Here is a 24,980-nt window from a genome sequence, read left to right on the forward strand (position 1 = left end):
ATTGAGGGAAAAGGCAGAATGGCTCTGCACCCTCTCGACTAACGTGGGCTCAACCTCGAGGTGAGGAGATATTGCCCACGTGCCCATGTAGGTCTGAGAGAAGATGACTGTGAGGAAACCTCAAGAGTAAAAGCAGCTAGAACCAATGCTTCCATATGAAAGACTTCAACTTCGCAACAATGAATGCCAGAGGCCACAGCATGAAACCAAAGTTAATGTGTCAGCTTTTTGTTTGCCTGCCTCTCACCTGCTTTGTCTTTTGCGTCTAAGAACCGAATATCTCAAAAGCCAGCATGTTCTAGTGTTCTACTAGTTTACTGAGGTTTATTTGCTTCTATTACAGAAACGGGAGCAGGAGCAAAAGGCTACAATGGCCTGCCTGACAAAGGGCTCCTACTCCTGTTAGCATTCAGCACTGTGGTACAGGCATATACATAATATGGAATACATTGGTCACATCATATCAAATCAATGCTACATGTGCAGTATAAAGGTAAACATTATCCAAATCAAATTGAACAGATTAGTAGCGTGAAATACAAAAGAATACATACATTATACAGTATAGACCACTTATAGCGTAACTGCTTATAGTGCAGGACCGGATATAGTGCGGTCTTTTCAGACTCCCGTTAATTTTCCCATAGCACTCCATATATACACGTATCGCTTATAGTGCAGTTGCGGGAAACGAAATACCGGTTACAGTGCGGCTGCCTGGGAGTACGGAAGTCAGCGGAGACGGCGAACGCTCCCCTCAAATGGGCGCCCCAAGGAGTGCTCGAGAAAGAAAGAGAGACGAAGTGGAGGAGAAGGGCACGTGGTACGAACGAACAGTCAGTGAAGCTGACACCAGAATCTTGAGTTTGAGTCGTGAAATATCACGGCGCGCATAGCGAGCGAGCGCCAGCCACGACACTGCCAACACCGGCCAACGCTCGCTTCCCGATGACGGCAGTAAATGAAACTTCAGGGAGCGGGCGGCGCCGGCCCATCACGGCAAAGGGCGCACGCAGAGACCGTGAAATGTGAGGGAGGAGGGCGGCAGGGAAGCGGATTTCACCCTGGCAACTCTGCCGCTTCGATGGCTCCCCTCGCCCTCCCTCGTAGCTCCGTCACTTTCGACTGTCACCGTGCGCGCCCGCCGCCGTGCAGGTGCCGGGCCAGCTGGCTCGCCGAGGTTTCGTTTTCTGCCGTTATCAGGAAGCGGGCGTTTGCCGGCGTGGGCAGTTTCGTTGGCCGGCCTGGGACAGCGCCACTGCTTCCCTCTGCGCCGTAGCCGCAGCGTGCAAGGTCAACACGTGACTAGAAAGTAGAGGAAGCATAAAGGAGAAAGAAGGGTTCACTGCCATTTTCTACGCGTGGCTACGGTAGCGTGGCTAAGACGTCGGCACGTACACGCATGTTCCGGCGCAACGCAGAATCGACGACCTTGCCATTTGAGAGAGGGTGAAATTTCCGCCGCGTTTTTTTTCTTTCTTTTTTTTTCCTTCGCGCGCGACATTGAGGGGTCTCTCCTAAGCTTTTACTCTATGGCGGTGACGGAGCAATGCCGGTCAGAGGCGCTGCCGCGTGATTTGGCTCGAATTAACGAGATTCGACTGTAAATTGAATGCAAACGTTCAAGCCGCATTCCTCAACTGTCGCATACGCGTGGCGGCTCGGTGCACATGTTTTGCATATGTGCGGGCCTTGAAAATTGTTGCTTTGGTTATAGTGCGGTACCGCTTATAGTGCGGATATTCGCGACTCCGGCGACTTACGTTATAAGCGGTCTACACTGTACAATAATAACACTGATTGACCATGAGTCTGTAGATACGATTTCCCGAGACAGAGATTGTAACTAAAAGAATTGTATTATTAAATTCCAAAACAACCATAACAGTGTGTTACAACATAAATGCTAAAGTATACATATCATTTATATTGCATTTCATCTTCTATAATGTGCATTTTCATAGATTTCTTAGATAAGCTACTGTAATCAGGTAAATTTAGGTGATTTCATAATTGAGGAACCTGGTAATTCAAATGCTGTCTGTCATAAATTGTTTTAGACTATGGAATTGCCCAAGTTTCTTTACATAGGCAATAGCAAGATTTTGATTTAGATGATTTTGATGAATAGAGTTTCTTAGTTTTTAAATGTTGCAATAACCTATAATAGTATATCTGGTTCGTTTTGAGCATAGGGTGTTTAATGAATAGAGTATGCGTTCTCAAATCTTGAAACCTACCCTTGTAGTTTTCGAAGTATCTAAGGATTCCCTTTTGTAAACCTATCAACTGTCATTAATTTTGTGAATATGTTGTACCCCATACAAGTAGACAATATGTAAGTCATGAATAAAACATGGAGTAATATAATACCTTTGCCAAAGTGCAATCAGATCCCTGATTCTGTAAACTCTCCTCCCACCAAAAAGAAAACATTGTTTTTGTTATTGCTGCATGTGCATGTTGTGTTCTGCACCTGCCTGCCATGAAGGTCAGTAAAGATGCACATGCACTCTGGGAAGCTGTGGTGCCCGTGGCAGCTGATCAGGATAAGGTTGGGCAAAACCCACCCCATCATAAGCATGTGCATCTTTTAAAAACTTGTTCCCACTCTGACACATTCAGTGCTCTCAGCACCAGTTTACAAAGGTTGGAATAGCTTCTTAATGCTTGCAAGCACAGGACCATACACCTTGCTGTCGCATAACACCATCACATAACACCATCATGTCTGGCAGCCTAGCTGGCGCAGAGATAGTGCATTTTCTATCACTCTGAGCAAGGGTACAATGAGTGTGCCAAATGCACTTGCTGCACCTAAGCCCAGAGTGCACAGTGCCAGTCGCAGCTGATGCTTGCAGTGCATTGGCCAACTTCGGTCACGACTACCAAGCACATCGAAAGAGCTGGAGTATCAATGAGTGCTTAAAGCAGTCAGGTTGTAAGAGCAAGCTACTAGTACTGCGACACTACGACCTTCAGTATAAGAATTGTGACGGTCTGTCCCCTTGGTGCAAAAGTATATTGAAGAAGAAAGAAGGAAGTTAAAGATTACTTGGTTGCTACAAAAGCATTAAGATGCATACATGTATGCATATTTAGTCAACTGCTGTACTAAGGCATCTCCCAGCGATCTCCAATTACCCGTCGTGCACCAGGTGGCCTCCATCTTATTTATTTATTGAATTACCCTCAAGGCCCTAGGGCATCAGAGAGGGGAGAGGGTACAATGTTAATAAATGCAATACAACAGCAGCAACAATAGAAACAATACAATACAATTGACAACCATAACAGGAATGATGCAACAGTTATGTAGTTCTTGACAAAGCAGGTTCACAGCAGTACTTTGAAAAGCATTAATATCTCTAATGGCGACAACATTGTGTGGAAGATGATAGCAACAGGAACATGTACTGGGATTAAATGAGTCATGATAACATTTAGTGTTTTAACATGGAATACTATTTACTCCGCCTGCTAGGATGTGTGTTACGGTGCTGCTTTTGACGCGTGAAGTTTCAGCACTGATTGCCTATAGACTCGGTTTCATGGTATGTAAAAGTCAAATACACCTAGTCAAACTTCAATTTCTTCCTACCTTGATAAGGTTTTCAAATCCAGGATTTGACGGAATCCTGTCTAGTCGGGAAGAGGCATGAAGAAAAAAGTGGAACACCGACCAAGAAAAAATTTTTTAATGAAAAATGTTAAGATGTTTCGGCTCCCACACAAGAGCCTTGTTCACAATCTTTTCATGGTCGGTGTTCCCATTTTTTTCGCCTTGATAAGGTTTTGCATTAAAGAGCTACACACAAGCTCTGAATTAAAAAAATGCACTGGGGGGCTTCAGATTAACTTTGATGACTCCCCAGTTCTTAAAGCATACCGAAATCTTGCCATTCTTTTCACATAAAACAACTAGAGTGCATCCAGAAGAAAGCAATCAGATTTATCTTGAATTGATATGTCCATTAATTCAGTAATTCCTGCAATTACTACACGCTCAAAATCTGTCCCTACAGTTTCTAGCTCAATGAAATGCCTTGACATCCAATAAAAGATTGTTCATTCATCCTCTGCCATAGACACGTCATACTCACTCACTAGACGCTGCACTGATTATGTTGCATATCTACTGTCTCAATCACTCTTCTTTCCCTAAAAGTGCTGAACTGCGGAACAAACTGGATTGCCCACTTACATATTTGCCATCCAAAGTGTTTGTACAAGAAGTTGTTAAACTTGCTGCATGCTAGCGGTTCATGTCTTGGTATTAATGTTTACCTTATCCTGGCATATTTCTATACCATATACTTCCTTTATATTATAACTACCATCACGATTTGAATTTCTGTTATCCTTGTGCCCACCCTGACTGTTTAATTCCCAAGACAGCAGTATGCATAAATGACTAAATGGCCATTCTTGTAGTTAAACCTCACAAGGATGCAGCTGCTGTGATTGGGAGCCAAACCCGTGACCACTTGTTGAGCCATTTTACTTGACCCTGAAATGATTTTGACAATTCTGTACAAACATACTGAGTCATTAGGGTAGGTCCTTCTGGTCATTAAGTAACCTATTTAAGCGCTCTGCATAAAGCATATAATGTATTATAAGATTTTATAAAATTTACACCACAACCAATCACAGAAGCGCCGCTCCACTGAGTTTTCAGCCACTCCACCCCAACTGACATGTGCTGCCCATCTGACATCAGTAAGGCAAGCTATCCGATTGGCTACCCAAGCCGCGTCATTGATAATTTTTCCAACTTTATGGGGAACAAATGTTGTTTATAATACTTGGAATGTTGATTAGTTTGTTTCTATAAAACAATGTAACAGAAAGAGAATACACAACGACAATTTATCACTACACTCAAGCACTTCCGGCACACAGCAAGTGTCGTCTGTTTGCGTTACACCGTTTTTTGTGTTGACGTGCGGTCAGTGTTGGTCTTGAGCTTTCTTTTTGCGAGCACCGTATATCACCCTTGTTACGTTGTGGGCTGCAAATCTATCAATCGGCGATATGTCAAGCTGCGATGTGTCCCTCTGCAAGAAATCATGCAAGCAGACTGGCTGCAGCGCATCGGGCTATCGGCATCTGATTGGCGCCAGCATCTACGCGTTTGCAGCTGTCACTTTATACTGGAGGATTACTACCCCAAATAAGAGCTTTAGCGTGTCCAGCATTCGGGTGAACGCAAGCACAAGAGGACAGGGCATTTTACCGGATGAGCGGAGGCGCAAACGTGAACGGCCTGTGCGGTGCAGCCACCTGGTGGCACCGAGCTCAACACAACACAGAGCTAATATAGCAGTAACTAAGTGTATTCTACTTTGCTGCAGGTGTAAATTTTCGGGAGAAGTGTAATGGTGAACACGTTGCTTTTTAAATGTTTAAAATGTTTTACACTTGCTTACGACAATAGTAGCTCTGTGTTTGGCTGGTTAAGCTCTACACCGCCAGATGGCTGCAACATGCAGGCTGTTAAGGCCACTCCCGTTTACGCTAAAGCCCCTTCATCAGAGCGGTAGTAGTATGGATTGAGGGGCCTTACTTCATGCCTCCGCCCATCCGTGAAAGCGCTCAGCTCAACTTCAGTTACCGGACATGCTCAGCGCTGCGACAGAGGGCTCACAATGCACGCTGCTTGGATAGCTCTTGTGGGAGATCGACCGGCAGCTAGCGGAGAGGTTGTAGAGGCTTCGGGCACTTGTTCCAAGACAACCAGAAGTAGTCGACACGTCACATCATGAAGCAGAGCCAGTGAAGGCGGAGCTTAAGCCCGATTACTCGTCAAAGTAGTTGAGGAGAAAAAGCATGGCTAGGGAGGAAGGTAACTTGTAATCGTCCATAGCTCTCTTAATATGACACGCTTCACTTAAATTGTGGCGCTAATGTTTTACTGTAGCTGTGCCTTAAGCATCTACAAAATTTGTCTAAACCGTTTCAGAGACCCTTTAACAGTGAATAAAAAAAAGTGACCAGAAACTACAACTAACTACTGACAGCACCTTCCTGAAACAAAAAGAAAGATAGATGAATAACGAAGCACAGAGGAAAATGACAGAAAGTAGGCAATACATGAATTAACATGAAAGTAGGCATATATGAACTGACCATGGTCTTGTAAACAGTCGTGTGCCAGGTTTGCTTTACTCTTCGTGCGACCGTTGTCATGTTTTCCCAATTCTTTTCAATGAAGGGAATTATCTCCTGAAACAAAGCACAACAATACATTACAAATGGCTTCCTTAATTGGATAATAAACATGTATTGTTTATCCTGTCAATGCAAACAGTGCAAACGGAATGACAATGGTAATATTGTGTGAAAACACATGAAGATTCAGGCCCTTGCTAGTGCGTGCGCAAGACGAGGCCTGAGCAGACCACATCCAGGCATTTGAAGGTGCTTACGTCTTGCTCTCTGGCAGTCGGCAGTGGCCCCTTCGTCCGTCACCAGCAATCAGTTAATTCGGCTAATCAAGGTCCCATCCTCGGCAGGATTGCGTGCACCCTTCTGTCGTCTCAATGCTCTAAGGCAACGCCATCTACAGTGTAGACCGCTTATAACGCAAGTCCTCGGAATCGCGAATATCCGCACTATAAGCGGTACTGCACTATAGCCAAAGCAACAATTTTCAAGGCCCGCACATATACAAAACATGTGCACCGAGCCGCCACGCGTATGCGACAGTTGAGGAATGAAGCTTGAACGTGTGCATTCAATTTACAGTCGAAACTCATTAATTCGAACACGCTTAATTCGAACTTCCGGTTTACTCGAACTGACGTTGTGTCCCGTCAAAGGTATGTGTATTCCAATGGACAAAAACACCTGGTAATTCGAACGTGAAATCATTTGCGACGGTTAATTCGAACATACCATGCACCGACTCACACGGCGCCGAATCTCGCGCGCCAAATCATGCGGCGGTGCCTCCGACCGGCATTGCTCCGGCACCGCCATAGAGTAAAAGCTTATGAGAGACCCCTCAATGTCGCGAGCAAACAAAACAAAAAAAAGGAAAAAAAAACGCGGCGGAGATTTCACCCTCTCTCAAATGGCAAGGTCGCTGATTCTGCGTTGCGCCGGAACATGTGTGTATGTGCCGACGTCACAGCCACGCTACTGTAGCCACGCATAGAAAATTGCAGTGAACATTTCTCCTTTATGCTTCCTCTTTCTAGTCACGTGTTGACCTTGCATGCTGCGGCTGCAGTACAGAGGGAAGCGGCGGCGCTGTCCCAGTCCGGCCAACGAAACTTCCCATGCTGGCAAACGCCCGCTTCCTGATAACGGCACAAAACGAAACTTCAGGGAGCGGGCGCCGGGCGCACACGGTGACAGTCGAAGGTGAGGGTAGAGTGTATTGTCTAGTACACTCTAGTGAGGGAGCTACGAGGGAGTTGAGAGGCAGGGCGAGGGGAGCCACTGAAGCGGCAGAGTTGCCAAGGCCAAATCCGCTTCCCTGCCGCCCTCCTCCCTCACCTTCCATGGTCTCCGTGTGCGCCCGGCGCCCGCCGTGCCGGCACCACCCGCTCCCTGAAGAATCGGGAAGCGAGCGTTGGCTAGCGTGGGCAGTTTCGTGGTCCTCGCTCGCTATGCGCTTTCACGACTCGCACCGTTCGTGCATCGTGCTATGGTGCACGAATAATTCCGGTGCCCGTTTGAGGGGAGCGTTCGCCGTCTCAGCTGACTTCCGTATTCCCAGGCAGCCGCACTGTAACCGGTATTTCGTCCCCTGCAACTTCACTATAAGTGATACGCGCATACATAGAGTGCTATGGGAAAATTAATGGGACTCTAAAAAGACCTTATTATACCCGGTCCTGCACTATAAGCGGTTACGTTATAAGTGGTCTATACTGTATATCATGCCCCCAACTGCTTTTTATCTTCGACAGCTTTGCACTGAGTAAAAGCGAAACTACTGCTTGCCGCAACTGCTGCGGACGAAACCGCGGCCGCTATCGACTCGATCATGGACGGCGACTTTACTGTTAAGGCAGGCGGCTGACGCACGCACCAAGTCAAAACGAAACTAGAATTCGCTGCAAGAAGTGCGGACGAAACTGTGGTCGCTATCGACGCTGCCATGGGAGGCGACGACGCAGTTGTGAAGGCACGCAGCCGACGCGCGCATCGAGTGAAAACGAAACTACTATTTGCCGCAACAGCTGAGGACGAAACTGCGGTGGTTATCGACGCGATCAGAGATAGCGACTACGCACTTACGGAGGCACGCGGCTAGCCGCCAACACGGTGTTACGCGCGGCGATAAACGCAAGAATAAAGGCTTTAAAGGCACAATTAGGCACGAAGCGCTTCGGCGTTGCTGTCAGTCACGTGCCGCGTACGATTGTCGCTGAGGGCCATGGCGATGCGGACTGCGCCGCTTCATTTCGGTTGGTCGCTACGCCGTTATTGCTCTTCTGCGGCGCGCATTTGCGGTGCTCCGCGGATTTTTTTTTTATTATTATTCCGCCAACGTATACGTCAGTGCGCACGCTATCGGCACCTACCCTATCTACAAATAGGAGTGCGGCAAGCTACGGCCTCCGAGATTCAAGTGCGAAAGCTTAGGCGCGCTGCCCGTTCTCAGAGGTTGGGTGGCTAAAAGCTGCTTGCGTATTTATTACGCAGTTCGCGCGTTGCTGTTACGCGCCTGTGATGTGCTTTTTGACACTCGGACATGGGTAATGGAGGTTCTTTGGATCAAGCGCACCTCGTGTTCGCCGTTTTAGACACTTGTCGAGAGCGGGACCAGGGAAAATTTATCAGTGGCTCGCGGAACCCCGAGCAGGGGCCTGCGGAACCCGTAGGTTCCGCGGAACCCACTTTGAGAACCCATGCTGTATATCATGCCCCAACTGTTCCTCTGTTGTTTCTTGTTCTATTTTCTTTGTCGCGGTGCGCTGTTAGCAACCACCGACGATCAGGTAGCCATGTTGTATAGGAATTAGATTCCGATTCGGTTGTATTGCAAACATTTGTTTAGTATAAAATTCCAGCATAATAAATGTTCTTTATTCTTTCCGTAGAGCTTCACCTTAGGTCTCCCTTGCCGAGTGTGTGGGGCAGCCATCCCCTAGCTGGGACCAGCTGGTCACACGTGTGCAGTGGTGCATGAGCACATGGAACAGATCAGGCACTGATGCGGTGGCCTGTATGCAGGCCTGAAGTGCTCAAACCCCGAGTGGTTGGTCAGTGTGCGATCAGAGCGCGAGCGCTACGAGTGGTGAGTGAGACCACAGTGGATATGCCTAGCAAACTGCTAATGACCCGCAGTCGACCTGCGCTGTGCCGGATGTTGGGTCACGTGATGCACTTCCTATACTTTCATTTGATTTGATTTGGATTTTATTTGGTGTTTATTTCTTTGAAACACAAGGGGAAGCCAAGGCGGTAGGTCTGACTGGGCCTTGGCTCCCTGTTACAGACAGCAGCAAACACATCCAGTGCATATACAACAACAAATTACAGGTGTAAATCAAATATACGACTTCATATAAAATAACAGAAAATACAATGGTTATGTACATAGAAAACAACTATGGCGATGCATCAATACAATAACTGAATATTCATACATAGAAAAGATCACAAATCAAAACTAGTCCTACAGCGTGTACAATCCTACAGTGAGTTCCACAGCGAGTACAACTATATAGGATATTTCTTAAAATAGTGCTTTATATTCTTTTTAAACACCTTTTCTGAAGTCGACAATTCCACATCTAGTGAAGTTTGGTTGATGACAAATGGTATCGGGAAGGTTATTTTAGTTTCCCGTTGTTAGTTCGAAGTGGATGTCGAGGCCCTGAGTGGTGGCGCTGGCTAACACTCCCAGGTTTAGTTCTAGCAGATAAACATAAATATACCTCTGAAAGTGGACAGGAAAACGGCGCCGCGGTAGCTCACACATCGCATCACACGTGTAATGCGAAGATGTGGGTTTGTTTTTCATCAATTTTCATTTCCATTAATTTATCATTGCTTTCATTCAATTAATAAGTACAAGTAGTTTCCCCTATGCTATCCTTGGTGTCTTTGTTCGTTAGCTTTTTATGACACGACTAACAAAAATCGGGCCCTCGGTTTCCTTCTTCTCATTCTTTATTTGATACATGTAGTTCTGTCAACAGCTGAAAGTCAGTTCAAATGGGAACCTTGTAGTTGAGAAACAGGTAAAATGTGATTATATCTAGTGCTCTATGACACTGATAGTAATAAGACACAGGCTACCACATGCAAATTATAGACTGTTGTGTTCAATGAAGGAGCTAAATGTAATTAATACTACCACACCAAACCATTTTAAAGAAATCCAAACATGATGAGATTGACCATTTAATAAGTTGCTTTGCCTGAATCGAGATAACAAATTCATAGAATGAATAAGGCAAGGCAAGATTTTAATGACTGGAAAGTATTGCGCAAAAATTACCTCCTCGATGAATTTGCTCAACTGCTAGAATGCGCAACTTGCACTTAGTAATTAGCTGAACGACAATCGATGCGACCATTAGTTATGCTATTCAAAAGTGTACAAGACATCCAAGAAAATGTGATGATGGAACTGTATACTTTGACAATAAGAAGTCTAGGACAAGACTAGATAAAGAGGTTGGGGTGGTGCATCCCACTAAAAGTCGAGATCACTTTGGAGGTGGGTGTCTTGAATTTTGTGAAACCAGGAGCACATTTTTTATAGCACAAATTCTCCCCTTTTGGACATTTCTTAAATGCCACACTATTGTACTATTTTATGTAAAAGTGAAGAACAATGAAAAAATTAATCTGCTTTATCAATTGAATTGAACATCAAGATGCTGTGCCTGTACATGCCATTCACAATAATAGGCAGGAAAACTATTTTCTTAGGAATTTTCATTGAACACCCCTCTATGTGTTCCTAAAGCTAAGGACTCCATAGTTGCATGCCCCACTGTGCCTTCCTAAATCTAAAAAATCCCTAGTTGCATGCCCCTGAGCTGTTGAAATAGGAGTGCGGAAAATAATCTGCACATGAATACAAGCACACCCTTCCGTTTTTGTATGAAGGCAGCCAGTGCTCAAGCCGATGTTGTGGCAATGTCTTTCAAAGAGACACTAAAGAAAAACAATAAGTTAACATTTATACCATGGGTTCTCAAAGTGGGTTCTGCAGACCCCTCCTTCGGGTTCCGCGCTCGCCAAGTGGCTAAGACGGCGAACACGAGGTTAGCTCGATCCAAGGAACCTCCATTACCCATGCCCGAATGTCAAAAAGCCATGGAAGAAGGAAAAAGTTAGGAGAGAACATTACATCACGCAGCCAGCCTTGGCAAGTCAACGCTCTGTGAAGCCAGTTCCTTTGCTCAGTCGCAACCGAACACGTGACCTCTTGCATCGAGATCACGGAGCAAGAATCGAGATTTGCCAAGACGTTTGGTTCCGAGTAGCTATGCCAGTAGTTTTTATTCAGTGCGCGCTTGTTCGGCTGCCCTGCCATGGCTCTGCCTGCAGAGCAAGAACACAAAAAAGTAACCGCGCACTTTGACGTGCGACCACGTGTTGGGCCGACAGGTTTGGCTTCAATCGCGTTGCACGGTGCTTCCTCCTAACGTTTTCCTTCCTCCATGCAAAAAGCACATCACAGTGCATAACAGAAATGCGCCAACTGCGCAATAAATCCACCAGCAGCTTGTCACAGAACACCTCATCCCAGAGCCTCCAAAAACGGACGGTGCGAGTAATCTTTTGAACTTGAATGCCGGAGGTCGTAATTTACCACCTTGCGCATTTCTCCCGCTTGTAGATGGGTGCAGCTAGGGTGCCTCCCGCGCTTCGTCTCCTAGCTCGTGCATTGTGCTTAGCTCGATCTCCGGAAACCGCCGCCGTAACGGCAACATGGTGGACACAGCGCGCCAGAGCTAATTTCCCACGCAAACCGTGCTTCTCCCTCCCAGGTTTGAGCTGCCGCGCGAGCACCGGGACGTGCACTAATTGGCCTCCCAAGTGGCGACCTGCGGGTGCCCTCTCCACCCGAGCTCTCTTCCACTGAGCGCTTCATTGGGCTTCAAGGTTCATCGCCGCGGCAGATGCTCGCAGGCCCGCAACGAGTTGGTTACGTGGGACCTTTGCTCTCACGACTCCTCTTTCTCGCACTTGTTACCCCGGTACCCGGTTAGCCCTAGCGCAGCGGGCGCGCATACTCGATCAGTCTTGCAGTGCACTTTGCCTGTAAGCGACGTGACTGTCGCACTGTGCTGTATCTTGAGTGAATAAACACGTGTCTGTTGGCAAACTGACTACAGAGTCTTCTGTACGCTGTGTCGGAGAGCGGACGAACCCTGCCATAGCGCCTCTGTGCGTTGCCCGTCACTCATAGGGTGAGCCTTGTGCAAACCCATCTCCACAACGTCGGAGGATTTTAAAAATTAATGTGCGGAGTAGAGCAACCTAGAGCCCTTTAGTGCAACCCAGTTGGTTCTAGTAAGGTAGCTCGGCGAGCGTGGAGCACCGCAAATGCGGGAGGCAGAACAGCAAAAATGTCACTAGCGTACAACCAAAACTAAATGACGGAGTCCACACCGCCATGGTCATCAGTGGAAGTTGTACGCAACAAGTCGCCATTGCAGGACGTATGGGCTTTTATGGCACGTTCGCTACCATGCGTACATATACCTTGCACTCTCCATGTTCCAGTACACTCTAACATCATGTACAATTTCATGCTTGTGGTGCTGCGTGCTGAGATATGCCGAGAGTATACTACCGTATTTGACAGTAATGTACACAAAACTATCTGATGCATAGCCTTAGAAAGTAATGGCTATATATATATATATATATATTTATATTGAAGGGTAAGATGCACTGAGGCTCGCACTCTTCACTTTATTACCTTAAATACCCCCAATTTGGGGGTATTACATAAGGGGTGAGTACATATATACAAACATAAGTTATTGGTTAAATATGGTAGTTATATAATCAGAAAATGTAGATGAGCAGGTGGTTGCAGTGATGTCGTGTGGTAGGCCATTCCAGTCTATGGCTGATGGCAGGCGTGGAGAGAGAAGACGACGAGGCCGAGTAAAACGGGTGTTCTGGCAGATGGCCGGCTGTCTCCTTCTCTCATTGATTACAATGGCGCAGTCGACGAAAACCAAGTCTTAAGGTGCTTCAGTCTTAAGCTCCGTACTGTGGAGGCCTTGCGTCCTCCTGCATCTCGCCGTCCTGGCTCCTTCCGGCGAGGGAATGCCGTCAACGCTTCCGTTGTCATGGATGTCACACCTGGGATTACCTCAACCTCCGATCTGCCAAGGCAAAGCCATCCACGCTGCCTTAGACATGGATCCTCGCCGTCGTAGGTTCCTCCTGTGGCCCGGGAACGCCGGCCATGCTTCCCATGCCCTGGATCACTGCCCCATGACATCATCGCCATCTCAGCCAGCTAGGGATGCCGTTCACGCTCCCCTGGCCATGCTTCCGCCTGCAGTGAGTACCGCAGCCGCCACCAATCCTGGCTCAACGTATGCCGTTCACACTCCCTTGGCCACTGGTCCGGCTGGCCCGAGTACTGCGGCGCTGCGGATTCCACCCTGGGCTCAACGGGCGGCTCAGCCGGCAGCTTGACGGACGTCATGCGAGCCATCTCGCTGCTGTCACAGCAGTTAGACTATATCGTTTCGACCACCTCCGGTTTCCCACTAGCAGCCTTACCATCACCGGCTGCCTTGGAACTACCGGAGTTCCACGGATTTCCAAATGACTCTATTCTGTGGGTACAAGCAACCAACGCGCTCAGGACACGCCATGCTTGGCCAGACAACACGATATGGCTGGTTGCTGCAGGGCGACTTCGAGGTGGTGCCAAGAGAAGGGACAACTACGAAGGCCACAAATACAAGTCCTGAGCAGAATGGAGTGAAGAAGCCTTGCTAGCTACTTTTCGCCCACTCAACTGTGCCTGCGGCGACTCCGACCAGAAATGTTCTGCAGTCATGGCTGGCAAGATGCACCACCTGGACGCGCCCCACTTTCCATTCACAGCAATCAGCGACGCGGCCTACAGGCTCTCCGTCGCTTGGGAACATGGAAGCGCCGGTTCATTGGGTGACGCCGTCGGCTTCACTGCAGCCGGCAGGAATACCCTGGCAGACTATTGGTATTGCTGTGACCCACCACCAGGCGGCCTCCGAGCTCACGCTTTCCAGGAGCTCCGTTCAACCCATAACAACGGTTGGCGGAAGCGAAGTTTGAGTTCACGAGCGACGGCCGTCTATGCCTCTGAACATCGTGGGCCCATCGAGCTGCGATGATGGGCAGCTACCGGTCCGCAACCGTGATCTGTCTATGGATTGCACAAGCGATATACTTCTGGACCCACCGGAGCCATACGTCGGGATTTCGCAGCAACCGTTGGCCCAACATGTGGCCATTTGCTCCGCACTGAGTGAGGTCTTGCTAAAGAAGCCAAGGTGGCTGGCATCGCTGAGACCATAATTATCGAAGACTTTATCGTGCCGCCCAAAGCTCCCTATCAGATGGACAAGAGCCCACAGACGCAAGCGCAGAAACCGCTGCTCCCTGGTTCGAGCTTGGAAAATACCGCGGCTTCTGACGAGGCATCGCTTTTAACTCCGCTTTCGGACATAGACTCGGCAGCAGTCGGCATTTTGTCAAGCTTGGCAGATTTGAGTGCATTGGCAAGCTTCTATCCGCCACCGGCAACGTTGCGAAGAGGCACGCGACAGTTGCGCAAAGGATTTCGCTGTTTGCACGAAGCGTCAGTGTGACCAGTAGCTGTTCAGTATGCAGTACTTTGCCAAGCACGACGAGATAATCGTCGGCGAGACATGCGATCCGAGCGCAACACTCAGTGCCGACCCCCAGAGAAGCTGCATGGTTGCGCACCGACTGCCCTAACGATGACGACTCCCATTCCCAAGACATGTCGATTATGGATTTCCATCACCACCACGCCCTCACAACCACCTGAGCTATCTTCAGCAGTGTGGCTGAGTGTAATGAAGAGAAAGACGCACTGAGGCTCGCGCGCCCGGACGGCGGGCGCGGAGAGAAAGAGAAGACGATGAAGCAGAGAAAAATAGGCGTTCTGGCGGACGGCCAGCTGTCTGCTTCTCTCATTCGTTACAAATATATATATATATATATATATATATATCATATCGGAAGCATTCCTCCAGCGCCCGTGACCTATATACCATTTGTGTAATTAGTGGTGTTATTTCGTGTTAGAGTTTTATTATAACCAAGTTGATTAAATTTTCTTAATCGTCTACCTTATGATGACACACATTCTGTGAAAAGCTTGTTACAAACTTGTTTCATTCTGTACCTTTGTGTAAATAATCTTGTGTATCCTGCTCACCCTGCTTGGACTTCTTGTCGGCAGTATTTTTTAAATAAATAAATATAGTTATTGTAAAGTGCCTTTTATTGCATCTTAGAACGCTGCAAAGCGGCTGCAAGGTCACGAGCTCAGAGTCCTTGGGTGCGCCACTTCGCTCTCCTTGTCTTCGCTCGCTCATCCCATTCGACCGCAGCGATGGCCTAGCGCATCCGCCTCGTATGCGGGAGGCACCGAGTTCAAATCCCGGTGCCGCCAGGAACCCACCGGTTTTTCTAATGGCTAGAGACGTCCCCTGGCCTGGTGCTCGGCTGTCGTGGAGGTGCACATCTCGAAAGAGGGCCCAATAGAGATTTCAGGACTTGTCTCTGGGCGCCTCTTGTCCAACCACAGACTGCCTTGTGGGCGAGCACCCGCCGTGGCTGTGGGAGGGAAGTGCTGCCGCCGGGTACCTACCGGTAAAATAGGTACAAGCGCGCTCCCGGCCTGGTGCTCGGCCATTATGGGACCTCAACGCTTGGAAAGGGGTGTTTGACCTCAACCCGAAGGCGTCCCCACCTCAATAGGTGCTTGGGGCGCCACATGGGAAATGACCGCCATGGGAGCGGCCCAGACATCACTTTTTTTCTGTCCTCACGAGGGTTTCGACGGGAATTCAGGGCGCAGGCTCCTTTCCCAAGCGTATCACCCCTGAAAGAAGCCGAATGCCAGGCCGGGGTACGCTTCTACCCATTTGAGCCAGTGGGTGCCCGGCGGCGGTGGGAATCAAACCCACAACCTCCCGCAGCCGAGGCGGGCGATCTTCCACGAGGCCACAGCTGCGAAGTCTATGAAGATGGATGCATCAATGAAGACGGATGTTGGGTGTATTCACATTAGACGTATGTTGTAGTGAATATTCTTACTATGCTTCATTTGTATATCTGTATTGACCCTTTTCGCGGAGCAGTTTGTTCTAGAGAAACAAGATGGCACTTTCAGTGGCATGCCATACGTCACCTCAGCGACCGCGCACGAATACGAAACCATTATCGCTTCTACTTTGCTTGTGTGCGATCAGCTGTCGTAAATGCAACCGAGTTTTCGCTAAAGCACTGTGCTCCTATCACGCTGGATTGAATCATGTTAATTGAAGATGTGTGCAGTAGTTGGCTACAAAAATAGTGACTGGCATATTAAGGAATGTAAATTATAATTAATAAGAGTGGCCAAGTTTGCGAACCACTGCTGCAACTGTCCATAAGTGTTATCAGCACTTCGAGATGTATGGCTTTCCTCAAGGATACAGAAATTTGCTCATCCGCCTGCTTTCTATCGCTAACCTTCAAAGAAAGGGCTTCATCCCCGGAATGTCGGCAAGAGTGAGTATCGCTCGTTAAACAATGACGAATGGAGTAGCACCACTTACGTCAAAACCGACAAAATTCGGGAACGCCGGTTTATGAAAACCCAAAACTCAATGCTGCTACGAAAATATGTAGGCAATCTCGAAGGCTGTGTTTTTAGTCAATGTCGGTGCTGGGAGGATGACGTTATGTCATGGCTACCTTGTTTATACGTCATTCCAGAGCTAAGCTGTCTTATTTTTTATTTGGTTTCAGCGCCATCAGCTGCCGGTTCACGCGTGGTTCAGTAAGAAAAATGGTCGGGTTGACTAAGGTGCCCAGATAAAACAGACAAACAAAACTTGTTTTATCTAGGGACCTTAGGGCTGACAGCTGTCGAGTATGTGTTCCGTGCAGGCTGCTATACAGTAAACTATTATCTGCACTTACACATCAGCTCAAGCATTCGCATGCATGTCATGGCGCATCATTTTCACCCGCTGTCCTTCAATGTTTATCAAGGGGTCCTTGAAGCCGCAATTCAGGTGACAATTAAGTCTATAAACACAATTCACCTTTTCTATTATGGGCCTGCAGGTCGTTTTGTTTGTTCCCACTCAAAGGTGAATTGCAGTCACTGTTTGCACGAGGAAAATGCAAGAAGGTTTCAAGCTTTCTCCAGAGTCCAGTGTGCCTCCAAGCGGCAGCGTTTGCTAACTCAGCGTTGAGCTGCTTTCTAGTAAAAAATACAAAATTGAGAGAGACAGCGGAGAAAAATATCATTTTATGAATCAAGCTTAGGAAAGGCATCCCTATTCCAAAATGCCTTGAGCTCGAGCCGCCTCTTGGGCACTTGATCGTGACCAGCTGAACCTGAACCTCGGGTTTGGAGGTGGCAATATTTTGCTTAACTCTTATAGAAAAATGCCTGGGTTAAAGCGAGGCGTGAACTAAAGTTAGCTCAGAATGGGGCTCAGTAGATACCAATAATGCCATGAGTAAATCAGAACAGAAATCCTTCAGCTCATTGTAACCATTAATAACTGGTGTCCAAATTTATCTCCGAGTGACAGCTGTCACTAGAATTTTTTACGCGGATCCTGAGGCCAGTGTTGTGCTGGTTGCATGCGGCAGAAGTAATTGTGGAGCCGGAAATACGCTGTGAGATTTGGACATCATCTACACCATCTATGAGACACCTGCAGAGCATCATCAAACATTTTGGCTACTTTCCGCTCACAAAAAACTTTGGTCTGGCTATTTTTGGGCTACATTTTGAGATCATTTAGCTATTTTTTGTTGCGGCCAACTGACAACCCAGGTGGAAATGCGTCGCGGAAGCAGCGGGAGATGCGTCAACACAAAGCTGTGTTGTTTTAAACAAAGTTGCAAATTTTACAAGACTCGAAGTACGAGCTTGCGCAGTCAACGATATAGACAATTATGAAAACCGGGAGCGCCACGATCATGAAGGCTAGAAGCAATGGCCATGCCATTCAACGAAAAAGGTGGGCTTTGTGCGCCAGGACAAAACCCCCATGGGTGAAACCAACACGGTGGAAGCCGCTTGCATTACAGAACTCTAGGAACCTGTCACTACTGCCGATGAAAAAGGCGGTGCTCAGATGGAGTAGTTTCTGAGTGCAAATAGTGCTGTCTCGTTCTGCGATCGTTGTCGCGACAGACAGCGGCATTGTGCGGCGACAGAGGTGACGACAGTAGCGGCAGTGATGAGATTGACAATGGCCCATTTTTGATACCAACCACGATGGTCAACCAAAGTACAATGCCGTCAATCGAGTCAATAATTAATTTCATGCACGCTAAGTTATAGCCACCAGTGTTTGCGCAGGAGCTGGACGTGATGCACACTGCGGCTGTGAATCCGAAACTTCCGCGAAAGCAAGTGCAGATTTCTATTTCAGCACGCATAACGATTGAGATGCTATTTAGAGGTACAGTCAAATCTCGTTAATTGAAACACGCTTAATTCGAACTGCCGGTTTATTCGAACTGACGCTGTGGTCCTGTCAAAGTTATGTGCATTTCAATGGGCGAAAACGCTCTGTAATTCGAACGCGAAAACATTTGCGATGGTTAATTCGAACATATCGCGGACCGACAATGCTCTTAGCAGCGCGCCAAATAATGCGGCGGCGTCTCCGACCGACATTGCTCCGACAATGCCATAGAGTAAAAGCTTGGGAGAGACCCCTTAATGCAGCGGCGGTGGTCCAGTCCGGCCAAAGAAACTGCCCACGCCGGCAAACGCTCGCTTCCCGATAACGGCAGAAAACAAAAACGAAACTTCAGGGAGCAGGCTAAGCTGGCGCCTAGCCGGCGGCGCCGGCAGCCACGCCGGCAAACGCTCGCTTCCCGATAACGGTAGAAAACGAAACTTCAGGGAGCCCAAAACTCGAAGGGGCCCGAAAATTTGTTTGAATTAAAAGAAGTTCAAATTAAAGGAAGAACGTATTTTTTAAGTATTCGAGCACCATAGCATGATGCACTAACAGTGCGAGTCGTGAAATATAGCGGCGCGCAAGCGTATAGCGAGTGCAACCGCCCACGCCGGCTAACGCTCGGTTCCCGATAAAGGCAGAAAACAAAACTTCAGGGTGCCGGCGATGGGCAGGCGTGCGCGGAGACCGTCGAAGGTGAGGGAGGCTGCAAGGGCGGCAGGGAAGCGGATTTGGCCTCAGCAACTCCGCCGCTTCCGTGGCAGTGGCCTCGGTCACTCCCCTCGCCCTCTCTCACAGCTCCCTCGTAGCTCAGGATTGCGCATGGAGACAGTCGTAGGTAGGTGAGGTAGCTACGAGGGAGTTGGGAGAGAGGGCGAGGAGAGCCGCCGAGGTACAGTGTACTAGAATGTTATTCTAGTTCACAATAACCAAGGCCACCGGCGGCGGGTGCGCACAGAGACAGTAGTAGGTGAGGAAGCTACGAGGGAGTTGATAGAGAGGGCGAGGGGAGCCAGCGAAGCGGCAGAGTTGCCGAGGTGAAATCCACTTCCCTGCCACCCTCCTCCCTCACCTATGACGGTCGCCGCGCGCGCCCGCCCGTCGCCGGCACCCTGAAGTTTCGTTTTCTGCCGTTATCGGGAACCGAGCATTGGCCAGCGTGGGCGGTTGCGCTCGCTCTGCGCTTGCGCGCCGCGATATTTCACGACTCGCACCGTTTGTGCATCGTGCTATGGTGCTCAAAAACTTAAAAAATACGTCCTTCCTTTAATTCGAACATCTTTTAATTCAACAAATTTTCGGGCCCCTTCGAGTTCGAATTATCGAGATTCTACTGTATAAATAAATGTTTTATTTTTCACAGCCTACTTTCTACAATGTCGATTTGTTATCGCAAGTGGCAAATTTTAAAAAATTTTCGGGACCAAGGCACGTTCGGCAGCCTTCTTTTTTTTGCTCTCTTTTTTAATTTTTTTTACGGCAGTCCAGAATAGCGATGATCGGTTATAACGATCTGATTTGTCGTTCTTCTTGATATCATTGTAAGTGGACTAGACTGTATGTCACTGAGTGGGATGAATTCAAAAAGTGTCCTTTGAGGTTCTCCAGCTATGCAGTTACTTCCTGTGGTACAGCTGTAGCAAGCTCTTCAGCATGACTCTCTGTCACCTGCATTTGCTTTAGAGGGATGGCCTTGCCTTTGACAATGTTATCAAGGGCAATTGTGACAGCCCTTCCATCAAGCACATTGTTACCCCCACACATGGGCCTGAGCCATCTGAAGAGTGCTCCAACTGGGTCACCGTTAAAGTTGCTCATCAGAACATATTTGATTCCCCTCCCTAAGATGACCTTGTTGTCTCTACTGTTACCTTTGTGGTGAACAGCAAGGCGTGGTACATTTCGTCTGTGAATTGGCCCTTTTCTGATGCAATTGAGGCCTCTTGAATATTCCTCACGTAGCAGGTGAAATCCTTTTCCAGCCATAGCATTCTGTGGTCGTTTTCGTCAGAGATGGGCTCCTTGTCACTCCCTCGTACACCGTGTCATGGATGTCGAACCATTGCTTCATCATCTTCATGAACAATATTGTTTGGCTCACTTCTCTGAAACTATAAAGGACTGGGTCGCTGCACCGGTTCTCCTGGAGGTGACACAACGCTGCAGTCACTTGCGAGGAGAATATCTGAACAGTGTGGAGCACGTTCACTTTTTCTAAGTTCAACGGGTAAATGTGCTTCCTGGTGAAGTTTCTCGCCAGTTTGACGGTTTTGTCCTTTTGAAATTCAAAGTTTCTGGAAGAACTTCCCAGTAATGATGTCTGTGCCGTCTGTAAGCTCACATTCCAGGAACTGGCTGCGTATGTTTTTGAGGATATGACAAGGGTCAAAACTCAGGAAAATGACTATCTGAATCGTAAGGATGGGGTACTATTGTAGACAAACATCCACTTCCCATGTGTTTAAACATAGTGACATTTGCTGAGTAATTATCTGTAACGATTCTGACAATTACGAATCCACAGGAGTCCACAGCAGAGATTACCTCCTTGGTCCAGGCAAACAGGTCCCTCCCATTCAGCTGTTTGGTAAAGTAGTAGGCACATGGTATCCTGTATGAATTTGCCACACCATGCAGAACAAAGCACAGTACTCTATTTGCAAGAGTCTCTGCCGAGCTGCATGCCGAGCTGTTGCTGGGCTTGTCTTTAAACCAAAAACTGTGTCGGCCTTTCTGCCGTACACACATTTTGGCTTAATGGCAGCCTCGTCTACGATCAACGACGCCATGTGCTGTTTGCTGCTGAGCATCGTGGCCTCAAAGATCAGCCTCTCTTTCATGGCAGGACTCATACCTGAAGACATTGGGCTTGGGCCCACATACCTCTGAAGCGTACACTATGCCGGCAGTGTCAAGAGGTCAGATTTCCGGGCATGATCATAACCTTTTGGCGAAACGAAGCACCAAATCACACACTCTCTGACAACTTCTTCTGAATAACAAGGTCATTTAGTGCCATAGACTTCAATCTGGTGACAGAGAAAAAAAGTATTTTCCACACCTTTCTGGGAATCAGCAACAATTTTTTTGACGGCAGTACTATAGTGTTTGTCGTTGTTGTACTCTTTCATCTTTTCTTTCTCTACAACAAGCTTTCTCAGGAGTCCCCCGCACCTCGAGCGCTGGTAGGCAACCTGAGCCCGAAGCCTTTTCATCATGACAAGATAGTGACTAGCTCGGTGAGCGTCATTACTGTTGGTTTGTGTTGAAGCACTTTGTCTCTCCTCGGTTACCTCCTCTTTAGCATCAAAATCTTCACGAGTAGGCAACAGGGACTCTGCTTTTCGCATTGATGAATTCCCAGGAGCTGGGGGGTCACGACATGCAGGGTCCTTACGCGGTCTCTTTGCAGCTGGCACCATGTAGGACGGATAGAGTTTGAAGATGGTCGGTACAGCTCCCACAAGCAACTTCCGTATTCGACATCTGGGAACATAATCAGTTTCATTGAAGTGTTTGCTACACACTGCAGTTGATGTGGACTTGTCATTGATGACGAGATTTTCACGGGAAATGTTTTTTCACCACTTAGAACACAGTTCCGATGCTAGGAAATTGGTGAAACACTCGGCGCCTTCCCCTATTGAGATTTGCAAAATGGCACACAACAGTACACCATGGCTACAGTGATCGCGTTTGAGGCAGCAGGAAGAAATGACGCTTTCATGCTTGCAACAATCCCACAAAGAAAGCTCACACATTCAGCTGCAAAAGCTGGCACACAATAGGTAGCACATGGGGGATCGGCGACATAGGCATGCTGCTTCAGACACCGCCGTCAAGCACAGAAGTGGTGAGGTAACTGTACCCACAAAAGCAGACCAAGGTTGCAGGGAGCAAGTCCACACTCATGTTGTGGGCATCAGCCGACAAGTCTGACAAACGTTGTGTGCACAAGAAAGTCACCAGTTGGGACAGCAGCTACTGAAGAAAATGGCAGCAGCCAAACCAAGCCCGCGTGACCCTTCGCTCCCGCGGACACAGTGAGGTGGCAGCGACCTCTTGCGGCGAGCCATCGAGCTACTCGTCAGGAAAAAATTCCATTGACTCCCATCGCGTTGCGAAGGCCATAAGGGAGCACGGAGGACAGTCGAGTCCGGCCGTGTGAAAGTGAATCCAAAAGAACGTAACGCCGTTGGGAGGTGCTGCGATCAGTAGGAGACATGCCACTGTGGTGCAGAGGTAGAATGCCTGCTTCCCAGCAAAAGACCAGGGTTCAAATCTCAGCAAGAGGTGTTTTTCTCTCTTTGATACTTTATACGCTTATGTTTTTATTTATTATTACTGCTACTTAATACTTGCTTCCATTGCCATGCAAGCAACAAAATGTCAAGCAGAACTTGCAGGAATAATAACAAAATAGACGTTTATTTGACAGAGAGCGAGCATTTTTGCTGCGCCACCACACAGGGATCAACACAACTACCTCATGGCCTCCGAGATATGCACGCGCCGGCTGGTTTTGCTCAGGCCGTCCCATCTGCCTCGCTCCCCAGCAAAAAAAGTGTGATGCGGCGTGCGTGCTCGGCTACTCCGAGACACGTAGTACATTAGGCAATATAATAAGAGCTTGGTGGCGCAACTCACCGTACCGTCTCAAAGGCGATGCACAAAGCATCCACCCAGCTTACGGCGCCAGCGGAGGCCACGGTAGAAGGCGACCGCACTAGATCTCGGCGTGCGCATTGGCTCTTTTTTCGCCTCTTGCAGAGTATTTTCCCAGCCAAAGGGAAGGAGCAGCGCCTAAATTTTCCAAATGCATTTATCTTGGCCTAATTTACGAAGGAAAACACAGCAACTTCTCAGTTTTCCTAAATTAGGTCATTTTGAGGATGTGCCTTTTTGTCTGTATTAGTATTGCTATTTTGTTCGTGTCCGCTTTTTCGTGGCGTAAAATATCCTGATGCAGGAAGTAATAGGGGTATTCTGGCATCCTTCTTTGCTCAAGAGATATCTGGATGGAAACTGGCCTAATGTGGTCGCGGATGCATTCTGTCCTCATCCCTTGAAACATTGCCTTATTATTTGATCGCACACAGATATTGATGAGGCACGGACAAACCCAAGCAGGGCTGCTTTCTGTGTTATAAGAAGCCCGTTTGAACGCTAAAGCCATTGGGGGTTGTCAGCTGTCGCCCCCTGTTACGATCAACCAGCGGAGGCAGCGAACTTGGAGTATCTCCTGCTTGCCTGCAATGAATTGCTTTGGGAAGAGGAAGCTAAAAAACATCCCACGGGAAAGACCAGCAGCAACACCATGCCTAGACACGTTTCAAAGAATACGTGGTTTCTAGATGTCACCCGGACGAGGACCACGATGCTAGGACCAAGAAACACTTGAAAAAGGGCCTTCTACTCGAATTCACCCCATTCTAACGCGCCCTCAATTGTAACGTGCACCCGTCTTCTGTGACAAAAAAAAAAATCCTTTACAGTACCGCGCATTTCTTGCTTTCATACAGAAATACAACTTTCTCTCATTTGGAAAAACAATGACTTACTCCTGGTGCACTAAAGTTGCAATGAATAAAAAAAAAGTCGCAGTTTCACCCGAAAAGTGAAGCATCGATTGCGATAGCAAATTAGTAGACCGCTATACGAAGTAAGGATAGTAATTTTATCGGCCATATATAACTTGCAAACATTCGCTTACTAAATAAATTAACAAGCACAGTGTGTCATGCACGCACAAGCAAACATGAACATTTCTCGCTCGTTAACCGCAGAAACTCGCAGTCAAAATGCTGGAGTGATGAAGCGCGGCGAGCAAATTAACCTTCGTTATTGGATGCCTCTCGCTTCAAAGCGACCCGGCAAAAACACAGTGCGCGGCAGACTCTCCACGTCGCAGATCGCTTTCAAGATAGGGCCGAGGCGATCGTATAGCCGAAGTGAATTTTCGCAGAATACGTCCTGCTTCAGTGCAATGAAACCCTTCTGCGTTGCTTTGCTGGCAAAAAATCCTCTCCTTCTGTTTGCGCGAGTCCCGCACGCAAGTTTCGGATTTCCCGAACGCCCGTGATGCGGCCCGATTTCCGTCCATCTCTGCACACATGATCACTTTCCTTTTAACTGCTGCATCATGATGAACTCGGAACTTATTAGCAGAAAATGGGAAAATATACGGTAGACTAATGCCTAATCACGTGTACTGCAGCACATGGAGGAAGCTACGGCAGCTAGGCTAGAGTGTAGCTAGGCTCGAAGCGCGGGCGAGGCGGCCATTTTCAAATGCCGACGGCTATATGCTAACGC

General features: G+C 47.9%; 1 protein-coding gene across 2 annotated transcripts in view; it reads right to left on the reverse strand.

Moving 5' to 3' along the window:
- The window catches only part of LOC119437628 (set1/Ash2 histone methyltransferase complex subunit ASH2-like), a 162,531-nt gene that overhangs the window by 118,839 nt on the left and 18,712 nt on the right, over window positions 1–24,980 (reverse strand). For both annotated transcript variants that reach the window (XM_049660748.1, XM_037704621.2), the window contains one exon: window positions 6,133–6,228. In XM_049660748.1, the coding sequence (XP_049516705.1) occupies window positions 6,133–6,228 (96 nt within the window). The remainder of the gene's footprint in view (window positions 1–6,132; window positions 6,229–24,980) is intronic.

The sequence above is a fragment of the Dermacentor silvarum genome, chromosome 1, assembly GCF_013339745.2.
Source record: "Dermacentor silvarum isolate Dsil-2018 chromosome 1, BIME_Dsil_1.4, whole genome shotgun sequence".
Classification (NCBI taxonomy): domain Eukaryota; kingdom Metazoa; phylum Arthropoda; class Arachnida; order Ixodida; family Ixodidae; genus Dermacentor; species Dermacentor silvarum.